At 40.3% G+C, this 16,143-nt stretch overlaps 1 protein-coding gene across 1 annotated transcript in view; it reads left to right on the top strand.

The window, feature by feature from the left end:
* LOC130708166 (uncharacterized) overlaps nt 1-15,020 on the top strand; it is a 45,222-nt gene extending 30,202 nt beyond the window's left edge. The window contains exons 2-3 of the mRNA XM_057546061.1: nt 13,543-14,235; nt 14,663-15,020. Of these exons, the coding sequence (XP_057402044.1) occupies nt 13,759-14,235; nt 14,663-14,968 (783 nt within the window). The 5' untranslated portion in view covers nt 13,543-13,758 and the 3' untranslated portion in view covers nt 14,969-15,020. The remainder of the gene's footprint in view (nt 1-13,542; nt 14,236-14,662) is intronic.
* The last annotated feature ends 1,123 nt before the right edge of the window (nt 15,021-16,143 follow it).

Here is a 16,143-nt window from a genome sequence, read left to right on the forward strand (position 1 = left end):
CAAATGTGTCTTGTGACAGAATTGGATAGAATGCTATAAATTTCTGAGTAGGACAGAATATAGACAAAACATATTTCTATAAAAAATGCTCAAAATAGATTATCTGAAAAGAATGATGCACTTAAGTTAAAAGAAAGGTTTCTAATGCCAGTTTGCCAGTTCTTTGGCTTCCTGCATGACCTTATATGAGTCATCTAGCATATCCAGATGCTGGATGACTGATCTCTGAAACTGGGATAGCGATCTTCCTCTGTCTACCCATTCACCTCCTAGGATTGTTCAGAGGATAAAATATAAAAGAAAGCAGTCTGAATAATTATCTGCTACTTTTATGACCAAATCAACATAGCTATGAAGCTATGTTAAAAATAATATTTAAATGTTAAGATATATTTTAAAATAAGAAAAAAGAAAATGGCTTGTTACCTGAAAATTCCATATAAAATAAAAGTTATTAGGTTTTTAAAGTTTTTTTCTCTTGCTTTTATGGAAAAACATATCACACATTGGCTCATATCAAGCTCATGTCAATTTAATAAAAATCCCTGATTTTTTTTTAACATAGATTTTTGCCAAGCCAGGTTACCTTGAGTTTGTAAACTAGAATTTTGAACTTTAAAAAAAAAACAAAAAACCTTTCATGCTTCCAGGATGAGGGTCAATAGCCAGGAGACTGGACTACTACAAAATCTTAACGACTTACCTGTTAGGTCTGAAGAGAGAATTGGACACCACCCTCACCTCTCTTGAGTTTATTGGAATTCTTTTCAGGGAGGAAAGTGCGGCTGCGGGAGTGTTTTATTCCTCAATTCATTTTAGAGATTTTATTATCAGTACTTTCCTCTTCTTTTCTTCTTTTTCTTCTGGTGTGATCTTAAGATAAAGTTTAGAGTAAATGAGAAGTAGGTCTCTCTCTGTCACAAAAGATTGGGGCTTAGATTCATGGGAAAAATAACCTCATTATAAATATAAAGATTAGCCTTGCTGATGTTTTCAAATAATATTTAATTATACAAGGACATGTTCTTTTGTCTAATGGTGAGAGTAAATAGAAAAATAAAGAACACTGGATGGAAATAAACCAAAATATAAAAGTGATTAGTTCTAGTCAGTGAGATTACAGGTGTTTTCTTCTCTTTATACTTCTCTGTATTTTCTAAATTTTCTACAATATGCATGTATTACTTTTGTAATCAGAAACATGTTAGCAAGAAAATGAAAGAAAGCAAAGTTCTTTAACTATGCTGCTGGTGTAAAGTTGATGTTTGTATTAGAAACAAAGTTTCATGAATACATTTTTTACTAGCACCAACTCCAGAAGGCTGGAAAAGGACCTTCTTTTATTCTTCTTCCCATTTCACTTCATCTGACATGTAGGAGCCTCTTTTAATGATAGATTTCAGTGAGGGAAAGGCACCTGGGGCAACAATCAAGGGAGATTGCATTACACTGTGACAAAATCTTTAGAAATACTTTTCTGTTTGTGCCATCAAACAGATTGCAACAGGTGTAAATTCTTTTTCTTTTTTAAAGTAATTTTCAAGCAGACTTCTTATACATTGAGATACACATTGATTATTTTTTAAAATCTGGCTTATTTCCAAATAGTATTAAGATTCTCACTTCCACATTAATTTCTGGTCTTTTATCTAAATTTAGGAAGTCAGGGCAGTGGTACCTGACCACTAGACTGAAAGCTCTATGAAAGTAGGAATGATGTTTGTCTGTCGGTTCTTAATTCATCTCTGGATCCTCAGCGTCTGGCTTAAGGCCTGACATTTCGTAAGTACCAATAGAACAGGGTAGAAACAAGCCCTTAAGCCAGCTGACCAGGATACAGAATAGAGCTCCTTTCCCTTCTCCCTAGGGAAGGATGCCTGAATAAAGGACAGAGAAACCTTAAGAGACCTGGGCAAAAGGGGACTGAGTAGACTCTGTCAGAATATGGACAAATTGGGGAGGAGTTGGTAGAGGGGGCTAGGGAATCCGGCTGGAATCTCCTCCACATTGTTACTGAACTGTGGAAGCTTTGTGTTTGCTCTTTGGCTTATTGCTTTTTTTTTTTTGGGAAAGGAATGGGGTGGATTACAGATAGCTGTAAATTCACTCTGAAATGTTTGAGAAAGGGTTGGGACAGGGCCTGGGCTGACAAAGTGACAAATATCAGAGTCAGTAGGCCCCATTTCCGCCAGAAATAGAGACAGGGACTTTGGTATATACTGAATTACCAGAACAGGTGAGCAAAGCAAGGAGGGGCCAGGCCTTGGGAACAAGAGGCTCAGTGTGACTTCAGATAAACTCCTTTGTTACTGGGCTTAAACTCTGTTAGGAATGACCTTTGGGTTTGGGGTGTGGGGAAGGGCAAATGGGAATCAAGTAACTAAAGCTCTTGGGACATTTGGCCTGGAGAGACTGAGAAAAGAGGTGGATGGTATGGGGTGGGTGCTCAGAGGCCTTGGCTGCCTGACCTGAAACAATAAAGCAGGGAAGATCCTTCGAAGACAAGCTAGAGAAGACAACTCAGTAACCACCACATACCTGCAGTTTGCTGACATGCATATAACTTGTGTTCCAAAATTCCTCTCCATGTAGTAAAGCTGCAGAGATTTTTACATCTTAAATTACGGGCTGGAATGTGTGAGGATCCAAATGACTCACTATGAAAGATAGCATGAGGGAGATGTGCCCTCCCAAAGCTAGGGTTTCAAGAGAAAAACCACTTTTGTCCCTTGGTGGCAACAGAGGAGCAAGAGTTTCTAATTGAGTTGCACGATAATACACACCGACTTAAACAGGGTTTAGGGAGTCAGCACCGTGACCTAAGTGGTGACTTGTGGTGGGAATTTTAAGTGAGAACCTTGAGAGAAATAATGAATTGGGGCCGCTGAACCTCTCATATCTGGACAATCTGGACAGCTCCATATTAAGGCTAGATGTGGTTTCCAAGGGATTATTTATCCCTAGAGAGATTGGGACACAGCATTGCTAAATTAACCTCTTCAAGGTTCCATCCTGTGCATCAGGAATCCTTTTGAGCTAAAGTTACCAAATAGCCAATTTGCTAGTCCAGTCAATTCTGTGCTAGTCAGGTCAGTTCTTTGAAATCCAAGTCCTCTGGTCTGTACCGATGCCCTTCCTGGGGCCTGCTGTAAATCTGTCAGCCTCCTTCTAGTTGATCCTACCCACTCTTTCTAGATTAACTTAACAAAAACACTGCTTCCATCATGTTTTTCTCCTGCGCAGTAAACTTTGGTGCAGTAAACCCACGGAGCATTGGGTCTCAAGACGTGGCTCTTGAATCAGCCACATCAGCATTACGTGGAAAGTTGTGAGAAATGTAAATCTGGTGGCCCCATCTCAGTCCTACGAATTAGAAACTCTGGTAGTGGGGTCCACTGGTGTGTTTTAATAAACACTGATGCATGCTGGAGTTTGCCATTGAGGACAGCCTGGCATTCACAGCACTCCCTCCTCTACAGTCTTCTGACGCTTGCCTCTTGTATTTGGTGCTCCTTGATCCTGCCTTGTATTATGTTTTTTTTGTTAGTGTGATCTGATTTCACATTCAGAATTGTAAACTCCTTGGGGTCCTGGTCTGTGTGTTTTCTGGATTTACTAACTTGCGAAATCATAAAACTGGAAAGGACCTGGAAAAATACTATCCAGCGTCTTCATTTTGCAAACCTTTGAACAGTACCGTGTGCATAGTGGACATTCAATTAACAATTGCTGAATGAAGTAACATGCCCTCAGGGGCTACAGAGGTGAATTAAGACTGCTGAGACCTCAGTGTCATTGCCTTAATTTAGATGGTCCCTTCTGGCACCCTCTAAGGGTTTGTGAATGCCTGGGGAAAGCCTTGGATGCCTTTGCCAGCCTTTTCCCCATGGTCCTTTGCATGGACTCTGGAATTTGCTTGCTGAACACAAGGCAACATGGTGTTTTGAGATAAAAATGGCAGAGCAGTTGAATTAAGAAGAAAATCAAAACAAAAACAAAATTGGTATTGTTTTCTTATTGCTGCTTTGAGACTCGGCATGAAGTATGAATCTGTCATAACCAAGAAATAATATCTTGCCCGAATATCTAAGGCATAAATAAAAATTAATTGCAGCACACAGCTGTTAATTATCAGGTTTTGGAGCATTCCAGGAGCAGTTGTTCATGAACACCTATTTAGATAAAGATCCCTCGCTCATTAGGACATGCTGACATCAACTATGGAGACATTTGCCAGTTGTTGATTGGTTGCATCTGCATAGTCTAGAGGTCCAGGCTGCCGGTGGTCATGGCACTTGTAAGGGATACTCTTTCTCCATTTCACAAACGTTCACATCTAAAAGAGGAGATTCTTGACTTCCAAGGATGGCTTTGTGGTGATTCTTCTTCTAAACGAATTGGGCCATGGGTGTGACAGACATTTGTGTGTGTTTGTCACTTTGTGGCAGGCAGCAGATCATAGTGGTGTGCTAAATACATAAATAACTTTTATATTGCATTTTTATTATCAGAGTTTAATGCTTTAGGGCCTTGTTAGAATCTGTTTCTCTCAAAAGAATGGCCAAGACTGGAAAAATCTCTTTCCTGTTCTTTAGAAGGAGGACAAGGACAAAAAAGCCTTTGTGTCTCAGAGATGAGAAGAAATTCAAAAGGTACTTCATTCTTATAGGTTAAATTCACATACTAAAGAAAAGGAGGGAAAATAGGAAAAGAGATGCTTTTTCATTTTCTGTGGGCAGGGCAGCTGTACCAAATTTAAAAAGCCTATCATTTTACTCTAGATCAAGTTCTTTAAGATGAACTCACATGGACTTTCCTAATTTTTGTTTTGTGGTTGTTGTGCTGGGATTTGGTTTAAAGTGCTGCTACTTGTTGTTTAGAAAGTTTCAGGGTAATTATATTGATTGTAATCTCCGAACTGCGGGCCTGGTTTTCCCGATCTGGTTCTTGTCAGGTCCTTCCTATTCTCCAGCTTCTGCCGCCCTCCTCTCACCATGACTGAGCCTTCTAAGCTCGCTGTGGCCAGTCTTGACCTGGGAGAGGAGGCATTCAAGGAATGCTAACCCAACACTTCTGTTCCGCAGCATCAAGTTAGTTTGGCTTCTAGTCTGCCTTTGGCTTCTGCCATATTTCTAAAATCGTATATGTCTTTTGTTCCTTGGATTCAGTATCTACCTTGTACTTTAGTTCTTGTGCCCAGATTTTTGTCTCATTACCAAGGACTGAGTTCCTGTCTTAGGAATTTGCCAGGTGTGCCCAAGTCCTCTAAGGACACGTAAGACTCAACCTTACCCTTGCCATTCCTCCCCTTTCTCAGCCACCAGGGTCCAGCCTCTGCACCATAGGCTGACTGAGGCTCCACTGTCACAGATTAGGCAGTACGATGCTGCCTGCCTGAATCCTGGGGCATTTTTCACTTCTGGATCTCTCGGCACCATGCTGTAATTTTGCACTGAGTGAACTTCCACTGTTTTATGTTTGTCTCCTGATTCCAGTTTCCTGGCTGCATCATCAACTCTTATGTATTGCCATATTCTTCAGCTACTTTGTTCTGTCTGCCAGACTGGACATCCTACCAGCACCTGCAGCTGGGCCATCCTCCCCGGTGGCAGGTTTAGTTTCAGGTCCCAGATGCTTCCACTATGACCTGCCCAGGCCGAGCTTAACAAATTCAACAAATGTAAAATATGTCCTTTAAAATGTTTATGTTTCAAATACTGTAGTTTAATCATTTTTACTCCAATTAGGTTGTGTTACACTTAAAGAATTATTTCCACACTTTTTTATTATTCTATGTGGATTGTGAAAATGGTTGCCTTTACCTGTTTGCAGGTCTTTTAAATAATAAAATGCAAATGAACCTTGCTTTTAATGGACATTCCGAGCAAAATTCTTCCGAGAATAACTTTATATTTAAGAGTGATATGATCTATTGAAATTGTGCCTATTTCTGTCCTGTTGTCCATGGGAGGAACCCTGGGCCTAATTATTATGCTTATCTATTGCCCTCAATCCTAAACTAAATGTGAAGAGTCATCGAATAGGCAAAAGCAAAGAAAATCTATTTGTGCACGAGTGTGGCTGTGTGTGTGTGCGCCTGTGCACACGCCTTGAGAGAGTGAACGGTGAGAAAGGGCAGGGCAAAGCAACTCCATTCACTTGACAAATGTAAAAAGGGATCCCTGTTAATATAATAGTTATCAATTATGTGAATACTTATGTTGTATCAGGCAGTATGATGGACACTTGAATTACCTCATTAAGGCCCCCTTAATTTGGTACTAATTTTGTTTCCACTTCACATGAGAGAAAACTGAGGTTTAGAGAGGTTAATTAATTTACCTGAGTCCACGCACAAAATGATTGCTGGATTAGAGATATGCTTCCCTGCAGTGAGGTCCAAATTTGTATCCTCTGGATTATCCTCTGCTTTCCTGTTCTTCACTAAGATGTCTCCAGGTTATTTTTGTATAACCGAGGAAGTAATAGAGAATGTGGGAGGAAAATAACTAACGTTTACTAGTTATAATTTTCTGAGGATTTTTACATACAATATCTGCTTAATCCTCAGAAAAAGGTGTGTTATTGTTGTCTCCATTTAAGATGGCAAAACAGAAACATCAGATGACTCCATATTGTCGTAGGTAGCTGTAGCTTCTTTACCTGACTATTGTTTACTATTCCATTGTGAGACTCTACCACATTATCCTAACAATGGACGTTTAGATTTTTTCAAGCTTTTTGTATTGTAAGTAGTTCCTCTGTGAACATTTATATGCATATTTCTAGTGCACGTTTTGCATAGCCTTTTCTTAGGTATATACCTAAGAGTATATATGTTGAAACTGAACACTTAAGACAATAAGTAAAACAAAAGCCATGTGTGGAGCAATGATGAGAGTGTGTCATGAACCAGCAATTTTGATTAAATTGCTGAGGTCAAAAAAGAATTCTGTAAACCTGAGGTCTCACCTTTCTCCCCCAAAACAATCACCTAACTTGGTAACTTATCTAGGGCAACAGAGTGGTGGAGCTGGGACTGACTGCACCTAAGTTCTGTAATTCCAGACAGTTCCCAGGCCTGTCCCACCTTAACACATGAACATCATTCTCACCATTCTACTTGGGTGGCCTGAGAACTACAAACTTCACAGCAGGATTTTACACCATTGAGTTGCAAGTGTGTTTCTGCAGAAGAGATTTGGTTTTGAGAAATTACTCAGGAGTGTTTATATTGCTTCACCCATGGGCCTGTGTGCTGCTAAGCTTGAAATGAAAAGAATGGCTTCGCGGTTTAGTTTTATGGGGGAACCAAAGCCATAGAATTATGATCCAGTGCATATAACATTGAAGGATAACAATTTAAAGTCCAATAATTCTTTGCTATTTATCTTCACCAGAGGATCTCAGAGAGTTTTATGAGAAATTATAGACTAAGAATTTGGAAGAGTTATGTGCAATTTATAGTTAAAAAAAGGAAGTGCTGAAGTTTTCTGGAATGCTCCAAGGCTGTCATTAGAGAAGGCATGAAGACAGCCCAGGATCATTGACTCTTTGGCTAGGAACCCTGGCAGGACTAGATGTGACCAAACGACTCGGTGATCCTGAATGGCTTCAGCTTGCTTTGCATGGCAGTGTTCCTTTTCCAGGGGTCCTGCTGCTTGAAGGAGGACTTAGAAGAGCCGGCATGAATTAGTTCCCCAGAACCTTTAAGAAACAGTGATATTGTGGTGGTCATATTAATACAGCTTTTGTAATGTACTCTCTTTCTGGTTAGTATTTCTCCCTCTTCAATAGGAATTTTAAGCACCATAATGATGTGAGCCAGCTGAAGTTTTTAAACAGCACAAATATAAATGGTTATCCTAAATTATATTAGGGAGAAACTCTACTTGAATTATTTAGGTTAATAAATAAAGACACTACATTAATATAAGCTTAATATGTTTTAAGACTAAATATGCAATTCTATAAAACTTTGGTAATTTGTGTGCTTTCTTGTATGCTTTCTGTTGGCTGGCCGTAGGATTTTTAATTGAATTACTACAGAAAATTCAGCACAAAATATTATCAGATTTAACCACCCACTGAGTGTGTTATTTGTTACTGTTTTACTAGGCTAAATCAAAGGTCACACATCTCTTTTTCCGCACTGATTTTCAGCCCAGAGGGGTAAAGTTTTAAAATGAGATGATGAAATTTTAGAAAAGAGCAAGAACTTAATAGAAGGATAATACTCAATTATTTTCCTTAGAAAAATAAAGCTTTCATGACTACTTTATATGTGCATTCCTAGCTTTTTAATAGTTCACTTCTTTGACGTTCACATTCTGAAGCTTGTAACTAGTCTGAGGTTGAAACTGGAAGCAGAGTTGTAGGGGGACAGAGGTGCTCATGGAGAGAAAAGACCTGTTGGCAAACCCAGTGTCCACATTTCAAGCATAGTGCCTTCTGGCCATATCCCTCTAAAAGTTCAAAATGTGGGTGGGAAGGCAGCATGGCTGGAGGATTCAACCCAGCAAATAATCTTTTCAGAGTCTATATGTCTTCATTAGTCATAGTAAGTGGTTAGGAGTGACCCCTCCCTCTTTTAGCTTATTACGAGTCAGTGTGTCTCATTTTACACCTGAGATTATTTAATTCAATGGTTCTCAAAGTGCAGTCTCCAGACCAGCAGCATCACCTAGGAACTTGTTGGAAGTATATGTTCTCACTTGTCCATCCAGACCTACTGAATCAGAACCACTAGGGATGGGGCTCAGCATTCTGTTTTAAAAGCCCTCCATGTAATTTTCATGCCTGCTAAAGTTAAAAAACAACTGACTTATGTTGATCAGTGTATGCTTTTTGGTAACCATATCAAAGAGTGACTTTCCCAATGTCTGATTCATAGTAGGCTCTCAATAAATATTACCCTGAAAATGAAAATATACTTAAGTTGTAATGCTACATTCTATAATGCTTACTATCATATTTTAGTCCCTTTGTAACTGTATACTCAGGAATGAGTAGTTGCCCTCAGATTATTCATTTTCTTTCCCTTTAAGATTAGCTTTTCAGCCTTTTATTTCATATGAAAGGTTATCTTCAAAGAAAATCGTTGTCTGATGCTTCAGTTATTTAATTCTCTGGAAAGTCACTGAGAAGCAAAGTTGGCTCATGCCAATTATTTCTTTCCCATTTTTAAAGAGGGATAGTCACTTCACTGTCAATAATGATTAGTGAATTTTTTTTCTAATCTCTTCTGCAGGACCAGCCAGAAGTTCAATGGCCACAAATTTGTTGTTTTAGAACTTCTAAATTGGCTTTGAGTCTGCTTAGACAGCAAATTCATCCAAGGGCTTTAATACTCTCAGCTTTGCTTCAAGTAATATGTGAAAATGAGGAAAAATCAATCACAGAGAATTTTAAAGTGCAATAGGTTTATGGAGACAAAGGGGTTCATACTGTGACATGTGAATTCATGTGTATTATATACCCAGATAATTTTTGATTTGTGAAATCCAGAGGAATCATGGACTTGAGATTTAGTGACATTCATGTGGTACAAATCTCTTTTGCATCTTGTCAGGCAAGTGCCCTCTGGGGGTGGGGTTGAACAGCATCCCTGCATATGAGCTCATCTAGCTCTTGTGGAGAGGTTCCTCGGGTTGGAGCATCAAAAGGGAGAGTCAGGGCCTGAAATTGTGTATGTGTCCTATGGGAATTAAATAGCAGATTCTGGGTAAAAACTTGCAGTCCAGGGATCACTGAAATTTGGGGGAGGCCCTGCATGAAGCAGGGTGGGGACGTAAGGATGGCCAGGGTGTGCTGACACTCTACCAGGAAGATGAAAAAGTATGGTAGGGATGGGAGGGAAATGGGCCTGCAGGGACCCAGGGATCTGAATAACTGTAGGGCCTCCCTGGGTAGCATGCCTTGTGATTCTAGGGGGGAAGTGGGTGGGAGAATGCTGCTAGTCTAGAGTTGTGCTGAGTAGTGCTAACCACTCCCTGAGTAGCTTTTTTTTTTTTTTTTTTTTTTTTTCCTGAGTGAAGCCAGCTACTGACATCACAGGCTCCAGATTGGTAGCTGGATTTACAGCTGAGTCCTGGCCAGCACTGCTCAGTTTTGTACCCCAAACTTCAGTTCGTTCAGAGAGAGGGGAGAATTGAACTGCAGAGCCCAGGCTGTGGGAGGCAGCCTGTAAAGACCTGCATTTTGAAGTCCACAAACACTGAACACCTTCCAGGTGCCAAGAACCTTGGAGACACTAGGGATGAAGTGACAAGCAAGACTTCCTGCCCCCAGGGAGCGCCGAGCCTAGTGAAGGAGACAGATATCTAAACAGGTTATTATAATCCAGTGGGTTGATTTTTGTAGATACAGAATGTTACCTGAATCAAATCAGTTTTTTCTGCCTGAGGAAGTCAGCTAAGTCTTCTTAGAAGAGGTGATACTATCACTAGGCCAGGTAGCAAAGAGGGGAAGGGGCACTGCAGGCAAAATGAAGAGTGTCTAAAGAAGTATAGTGCTCTCAGGAAATGGCAAATGTTACGTTTTCACAGTAGCAGAAGATACCTGAAGGTGACTGGTGGACCTGAAGTTGGACAGGTGATGTGGAGACAGATCACAGAGGACCTGTATCTTTCTGGGGGAATAGGGAGCGGCAGAGCTTTAAATAGGAGAGAGACATGATCAGATTTATTTTAGAAAGATTATTCTAGCTCATTTGTGGAGGGTGAATTAGAGGGAGTAGACCCTTGTCAAAGTATAGTTGAGGCATGGTGAGGGTTTGACTCAGGGCCATTTCAAGGCAGTGGAGAAGTCAGGTTGACTTTTGGACTCTTGACTTTGCCCAGCTGACTTCTCTTTTTTAGTTCTATCCTCACCTCTTTGGGGGCTGCTCTGGCTGCTGCTTCTATAGTTGTTGTCTCCATAGTTGCTTCTGATACAGCAGATAGCTAGAACTTGAGCCTACATTCTCTCATTTATTACATGGAACATTTTTGTCTCTCAAAGATTTTACAAACTTTCCTAACAGTGTGGAACTAAAGCTAATTACAAAGAATCCTATGTTAATATACTAGTAAATAAATTCTGTCCTTAGATACCATCTTTTGTGATAAGCATAATTCTTTGGACTTGACATGTAATTTAAGTGGCTTACACCAGATGCATTAATTCATTCATGAAACTTTTATTGACATTTACTATGTGAAGGCACTGTTAGCTTTACTGAAGGGTAACATAAAAAGTACTGAGTGACCTCTTGCAGAATGTACCAACACTGCTTTATTCTTTACAGCTACAAAGCAAGGAACTTTCTAAAAGCACTTAGTTCATTCATTCATACGTTTACTCATCCATCTATTAATCCATCAGTCAGCATATATTGGTTGAGTATCTACTTTGTGAAGGCAAAGGAATGAAAGGAGGAACACATTAGGGGTAGAAATAAAAATAGAACAGAATTTGGGTGTAGCTCATGGTTCTCAGAAAGTCCAGAATGTAAAAATAACCTCAAGATTCTGGACAACTTACTCTTTAATACTAGGGTCATTTTCATTATTAAAAAGCATCTTGGGCTTCCCTGGTGGCGCAGTGGTTGAGAATCTGCCTGCTAATGCAGGGGACACGGGTTCGAGCCCTGGTCTGGGAAGATCCCACATGCCACGGAGCAGCTGGGCCCGTGAGCCACAACTACTGAGCCTGCGCGTCTGGAGCCTGTGCCCCGCAACGGGAGGGGCCGCGATAGTGAAAGGCCCGCGCACCGCGATGAAGAGCGGTCCCCGCACTGCGATGAAGAGTGGCCCCCACTTGCCGTAACCAGAGAAAGCCCTCGCACGAACCGAAGACCCAACACAGCCAAAAATAAGTAAATAAATAAATAAATAAAGTAGCTATAAAATTAAAAAAAAAAAAAAAAGCAGTGTGATTGCAGATTCTGTAACTGTAGAAATTCTTAAAAAAAAAAAAAAAAAAAAAAAAAAAAAAAAAAAAAAGCATCTTGGTTGAGAAAGTGAAGTTTTAGCTTCTTAGATAACCTCTCCTATCTTTGCCTCCATGTTTCTCTGGTAGTTACTTGAAGCTTTTGATCACTGGACTGTGGAACTATGTTCATCAGGCCACGATAATTTCAAGAAATGAATAATGAAAGTATTTTCCATTATCTTTCTGTAGGATTTTCTCCTCAGTCGAAAAGGGACCAAATAGTATGCTTTTCTAGGCAGGTGTGATAGAAGATACTCAGTGTACTCCCCCCACTTCCCAACTGATGGATCCGTTTGAAAAGTGACCCAGTTTCAGAATTTAGCTACTAGTTGTTTGTGTAAAGGGTCATAAGAGACCATCTTAGAAGTACTACATACCCAGACATATTTTGATCTTTTCCTACTTAAAAGTCCTGCTTTTAATTGAAGCAGGCCTTTCTCTTTCTATAATCTTCTACTCTTTTATGGAAAGAGCACTTGCTGGGAGTTAGGTGACTTGATTTCTAATCCCAGCTATGCTGCTGACCAGTTGTATGACTTTAGGCCAGGGGTTGGCAGGCTACAGCCTGCTGCCTAATCTGGCCTACCACCTGTTTTTGTGAATAAAATTTTATTGGAACACAGTCATGATTATCTGTTTACGTATTGACTGTGAGTGCTTTCGTGCTATAGCAGAGATGAATATTTGTAACAGGGCCATATAACCCACAGAGCCTAAAATATTTACTATTAGGTCCTTTATGGAAAAAAGACTCCAAGCTCAGCATTACGCAGGTCATTATCTTACTTGAGTCTCAGCTTCCCCATCTGTAAACTTTAGGAATTGGATTAGGTTTTTCCCCAGGGCCCATGTCCTTCTTAGCATTCTGTTACTCTATAGCTCTTCCCACAGAAAAGCCTCATCTAATACAATCACTGTACACTGGGATATAAACCTATTCATGTTTTCATTCACTTATTCAATTCATTAGGCACCTGGCAAGCCTCTGTAGAAAACTAACAAGTCTGAGAGAATCCCTGCCCTTGAGAAGCTTATAATCTGGTTAGAGACATAGTTACAATGTTCAGAAGTTAAATTATAATAGAAAATAATAAAGGATAACATTCCAAATTTAGTGATTATTGTTAAAGGTGTTCAGAGGAGAGAAATCATTATGGGCTGAGATGATTAGGGAAAACCTATAGGGGAAAGTGGAATGTTTTTAAAGAATAGTCATCTCTATGACTCCATAGAATACTGGATTTAGTGTCCCTCTAAGATAGTAGTTTTCAAATTTTAGAGTGCAGGAAAATCACTTAAGTTACTAGGAAAAAATGTAAATTCCTGGAACCCAGCTTTAGAGATTCTGAATGTAGGTCTGGGGTATGACCCAGAAATCTGCTTTTTCAAAAAGTACCCCAGGTGATTCTGGTATACATGGAGAATACTGCTCTGGAAATTTGGCAAGTTTCTGCCTAGGAATTTATGCTAGGTTTGGCTGAGTCTTATTAAATCATGGATTTTGTGTGACCAGGAGGAACTCCACTATCCATGGAGCAATTACTTCAGTGACTTTCTCTCTCCTTTTAGGGAAGCTGAGATCTCCCAGGCCAAGAAGAACAACCTGAGGACTCCATTTCTGAAGGCCATTGAACTCCTTTAGATAAGTCCAGAGGGGAAATCTGAGATCAGTACAGCTGTTTGTCTGTGATAGCTGAGGGTAAATCATTGGAGTCAGGGAACTAACTACTTTCATTAGTATTTGACTGTTGGTCCTTTTGTTGTGAGCTCCTTGTTTCTGCAAAGATGGCTGGGGTCAGCATAGTGGGTCAAAAAAAAACCCTAGATGAGAGAGGTTGGGAATCTCCAGTCTGCATCCCAAACCATGTCGCTGATGACTTGGGCATATCACCAGATACTCAAGATACAGAGGATAGATTCCACCCATGGGAGAATGACCCTCTGAAGAGAAGTTTGGAATTATCATCAGAGCCATTGGAGGGGACATCTGGAAGTCATGTGGGTGATGTTTCACAAGATCCTGTCAGGCTTCCAGTCCAGAAGAGAAAGCTAGATCCAATTCCAAAAAAACACAGACATCTTAGAAAGGTTGTAAGGACAAAGAGAATGAGAAAGAGCAAGAGGAAGAAGAAAGTGGAGACCCACTGCCCTGGCATTCTTCCAACGCCTTTGTTACCACCCCAAAATGAAGAAGATGAGGTGGTAGATAAAAAGCTGACCCTACTCAGTGCCAAGGAAAGTGATCCTGACCTTCCCAATGAGGTAGGGATGAGGCATGGGGTAGAAAAATTCTGGTCTTGCCACACACACACCAAGCATATACCCAAACGTATAATGGCTCGACACTCTAAAAGTGTATTTCTTTCCCAAATAACAATTCTAAGTGGTTCCAGGATGGAGGCTGAAGGAAGAGGGCGTGGGTACCACAAAGCCATTCAGTGATCCAGGCTGATGGTGCCTCTGCCAACCTCAGCATGCAGTTTCCATGGGGGATCCTGCGTTACTCCAGAAGGGAAAATAATGACAACTCTTCACCTGGGGTGGGAGGAGCTGGGGATAAGGAACTTGAGAAACAAACTAGGATCCTTGGGCCCAGATAGAGTACGAAAGAACTGGTTCCGAAGGTCAGGTTCCTTCTGTATAGTGCGTTCGCATTGAGGGCTTTTAAACTTTTTTCTTCTACTTGCAGGACAGATTACAGAGTCAGCAGGATGAAGGTACCTGTAGGATGCATCAGGAATGTCAGATCCAGCCCTGTGAGCTCTCCGTGTCCCAGGAGCTCGGGCCCTCCTCTCCTGCAATGACATCCTCGGCATCACCACCACTCTGTTTTGGTCATTTTTTAAGCTGTGTCTGCCAGACCTTCTCAAGGTCTAGGAAGAGGGAATCTCCTGGAAGAGAGGGCACCAAGCAAGCTGAGACAGGAGGTGACGCTAAGGCTCTGAGACCTGGTCTGCTGAGAGTTCTCGGCAAAAACAAAGTACAGCCTCACTAAAGTCTGTAGCAAGTTGAAATTGATTTAGGTTTCCCGTGTGTTTAGTTTAATAGTTTTCTCTGTGTCATTGTTCCTGTTAGTTGAGCTCTTGTCTGTCTAAAAGAGCTGCTTTTAAGTTGAGATCTTCAAGCCTATAGAGGTAGTAAAAGCAAAGTAACTTTGAGGCTTTTAATACCGTGCCCAGGAGTGGGATTGCTTCTTACTTCCTCCCATTAGACTGAAGTAGGATTCACTCTGGAGCAGTGGTTCCCAAATTCATGCATATTTCACTCATGTATTTAGTTGGCCTAATTTTCTTTAACTTCCCTGAGGATGGAAGTTGTACAGTTTCATCATTTTGAGTAATGTCTCCTGATATCTATCACCAAGTGGAGACTTCTTATGCCCAGCTCCTCTCATTTTTTCTTTTTAACCTTTAGCTAGAGATTCATTTTGCATTCTTCATTTTCAGTACTTTGTTGAAATTCTGCCACTTTCTACTTGATTTGGCTATACCAAATCAGTGGGTGGTGGTTATTACTGTTCTTTCACATGATGCCACAATTACTCTCCCATCTCTAAGCATTGTTTCGTTTTCTTTTTCTTACTTGTTAGTAAGATACCTGGCTTCTGAAGTGTGCCTGTGGTCTTCTCTCTGTATTGAAAACATAGTCACACTAGGTAATGCTCCTTCCTTGTCATTCTTTAGCCAGACTCTCACAGAATCCTGAGTTCTTCTGAGAATCCCAAATACAATAAGTACTTTAAAAAAAAGTTCTAGATCATTTCACTTCCCCCTTGTTCTGGTATGCTAGGTTAATCCTCTTCCCAGGATAGAAAATAGAGTTTAAATTAATCTTATACCCTCCTATGAGGAGGGAGTAGGTTTAAGAAGAGTTTGAGAGTTTCTCTGTAGCTTTAATTACCTATTGTTATTTCCTACTTGTCCCAGTTTCCCAACTCATATAAGATAAATAAAAGTAGAAATATCAATAAGTGTGTAAAGGATCTGCATAGGAAAGAAGTTATATATTTTCTTGCTTTCTTAAGACTGACCTTGATGGTTACTATATTGGAATTAGAGAAGATGACCAATATATTTGTTTTGTTCTTTTCTCTCCTGGAACAGGGCTTTGTACTGTTGAGAGAATGTAGTTGGGAAGGGAATAGAATGAGTTGCAAGAGCAGTGGCAAAG

The sequence above is a fragment of the Balaenoptera acutorostrata genome, chromosome 4 (genome assembly GCF_949987535.1).
Source record: "Balaenoptera acutorostrata chromosome 4, mBalAcu1.1, whole genome shotgun sequence".
NCBI classification, from domain to species: Eukaryota; Metazoa; Chordata; class Mammalia; order Artiodactyla; family Balaenopteridae; genus Balaenoptera; species Balaenoptera acutorostrata.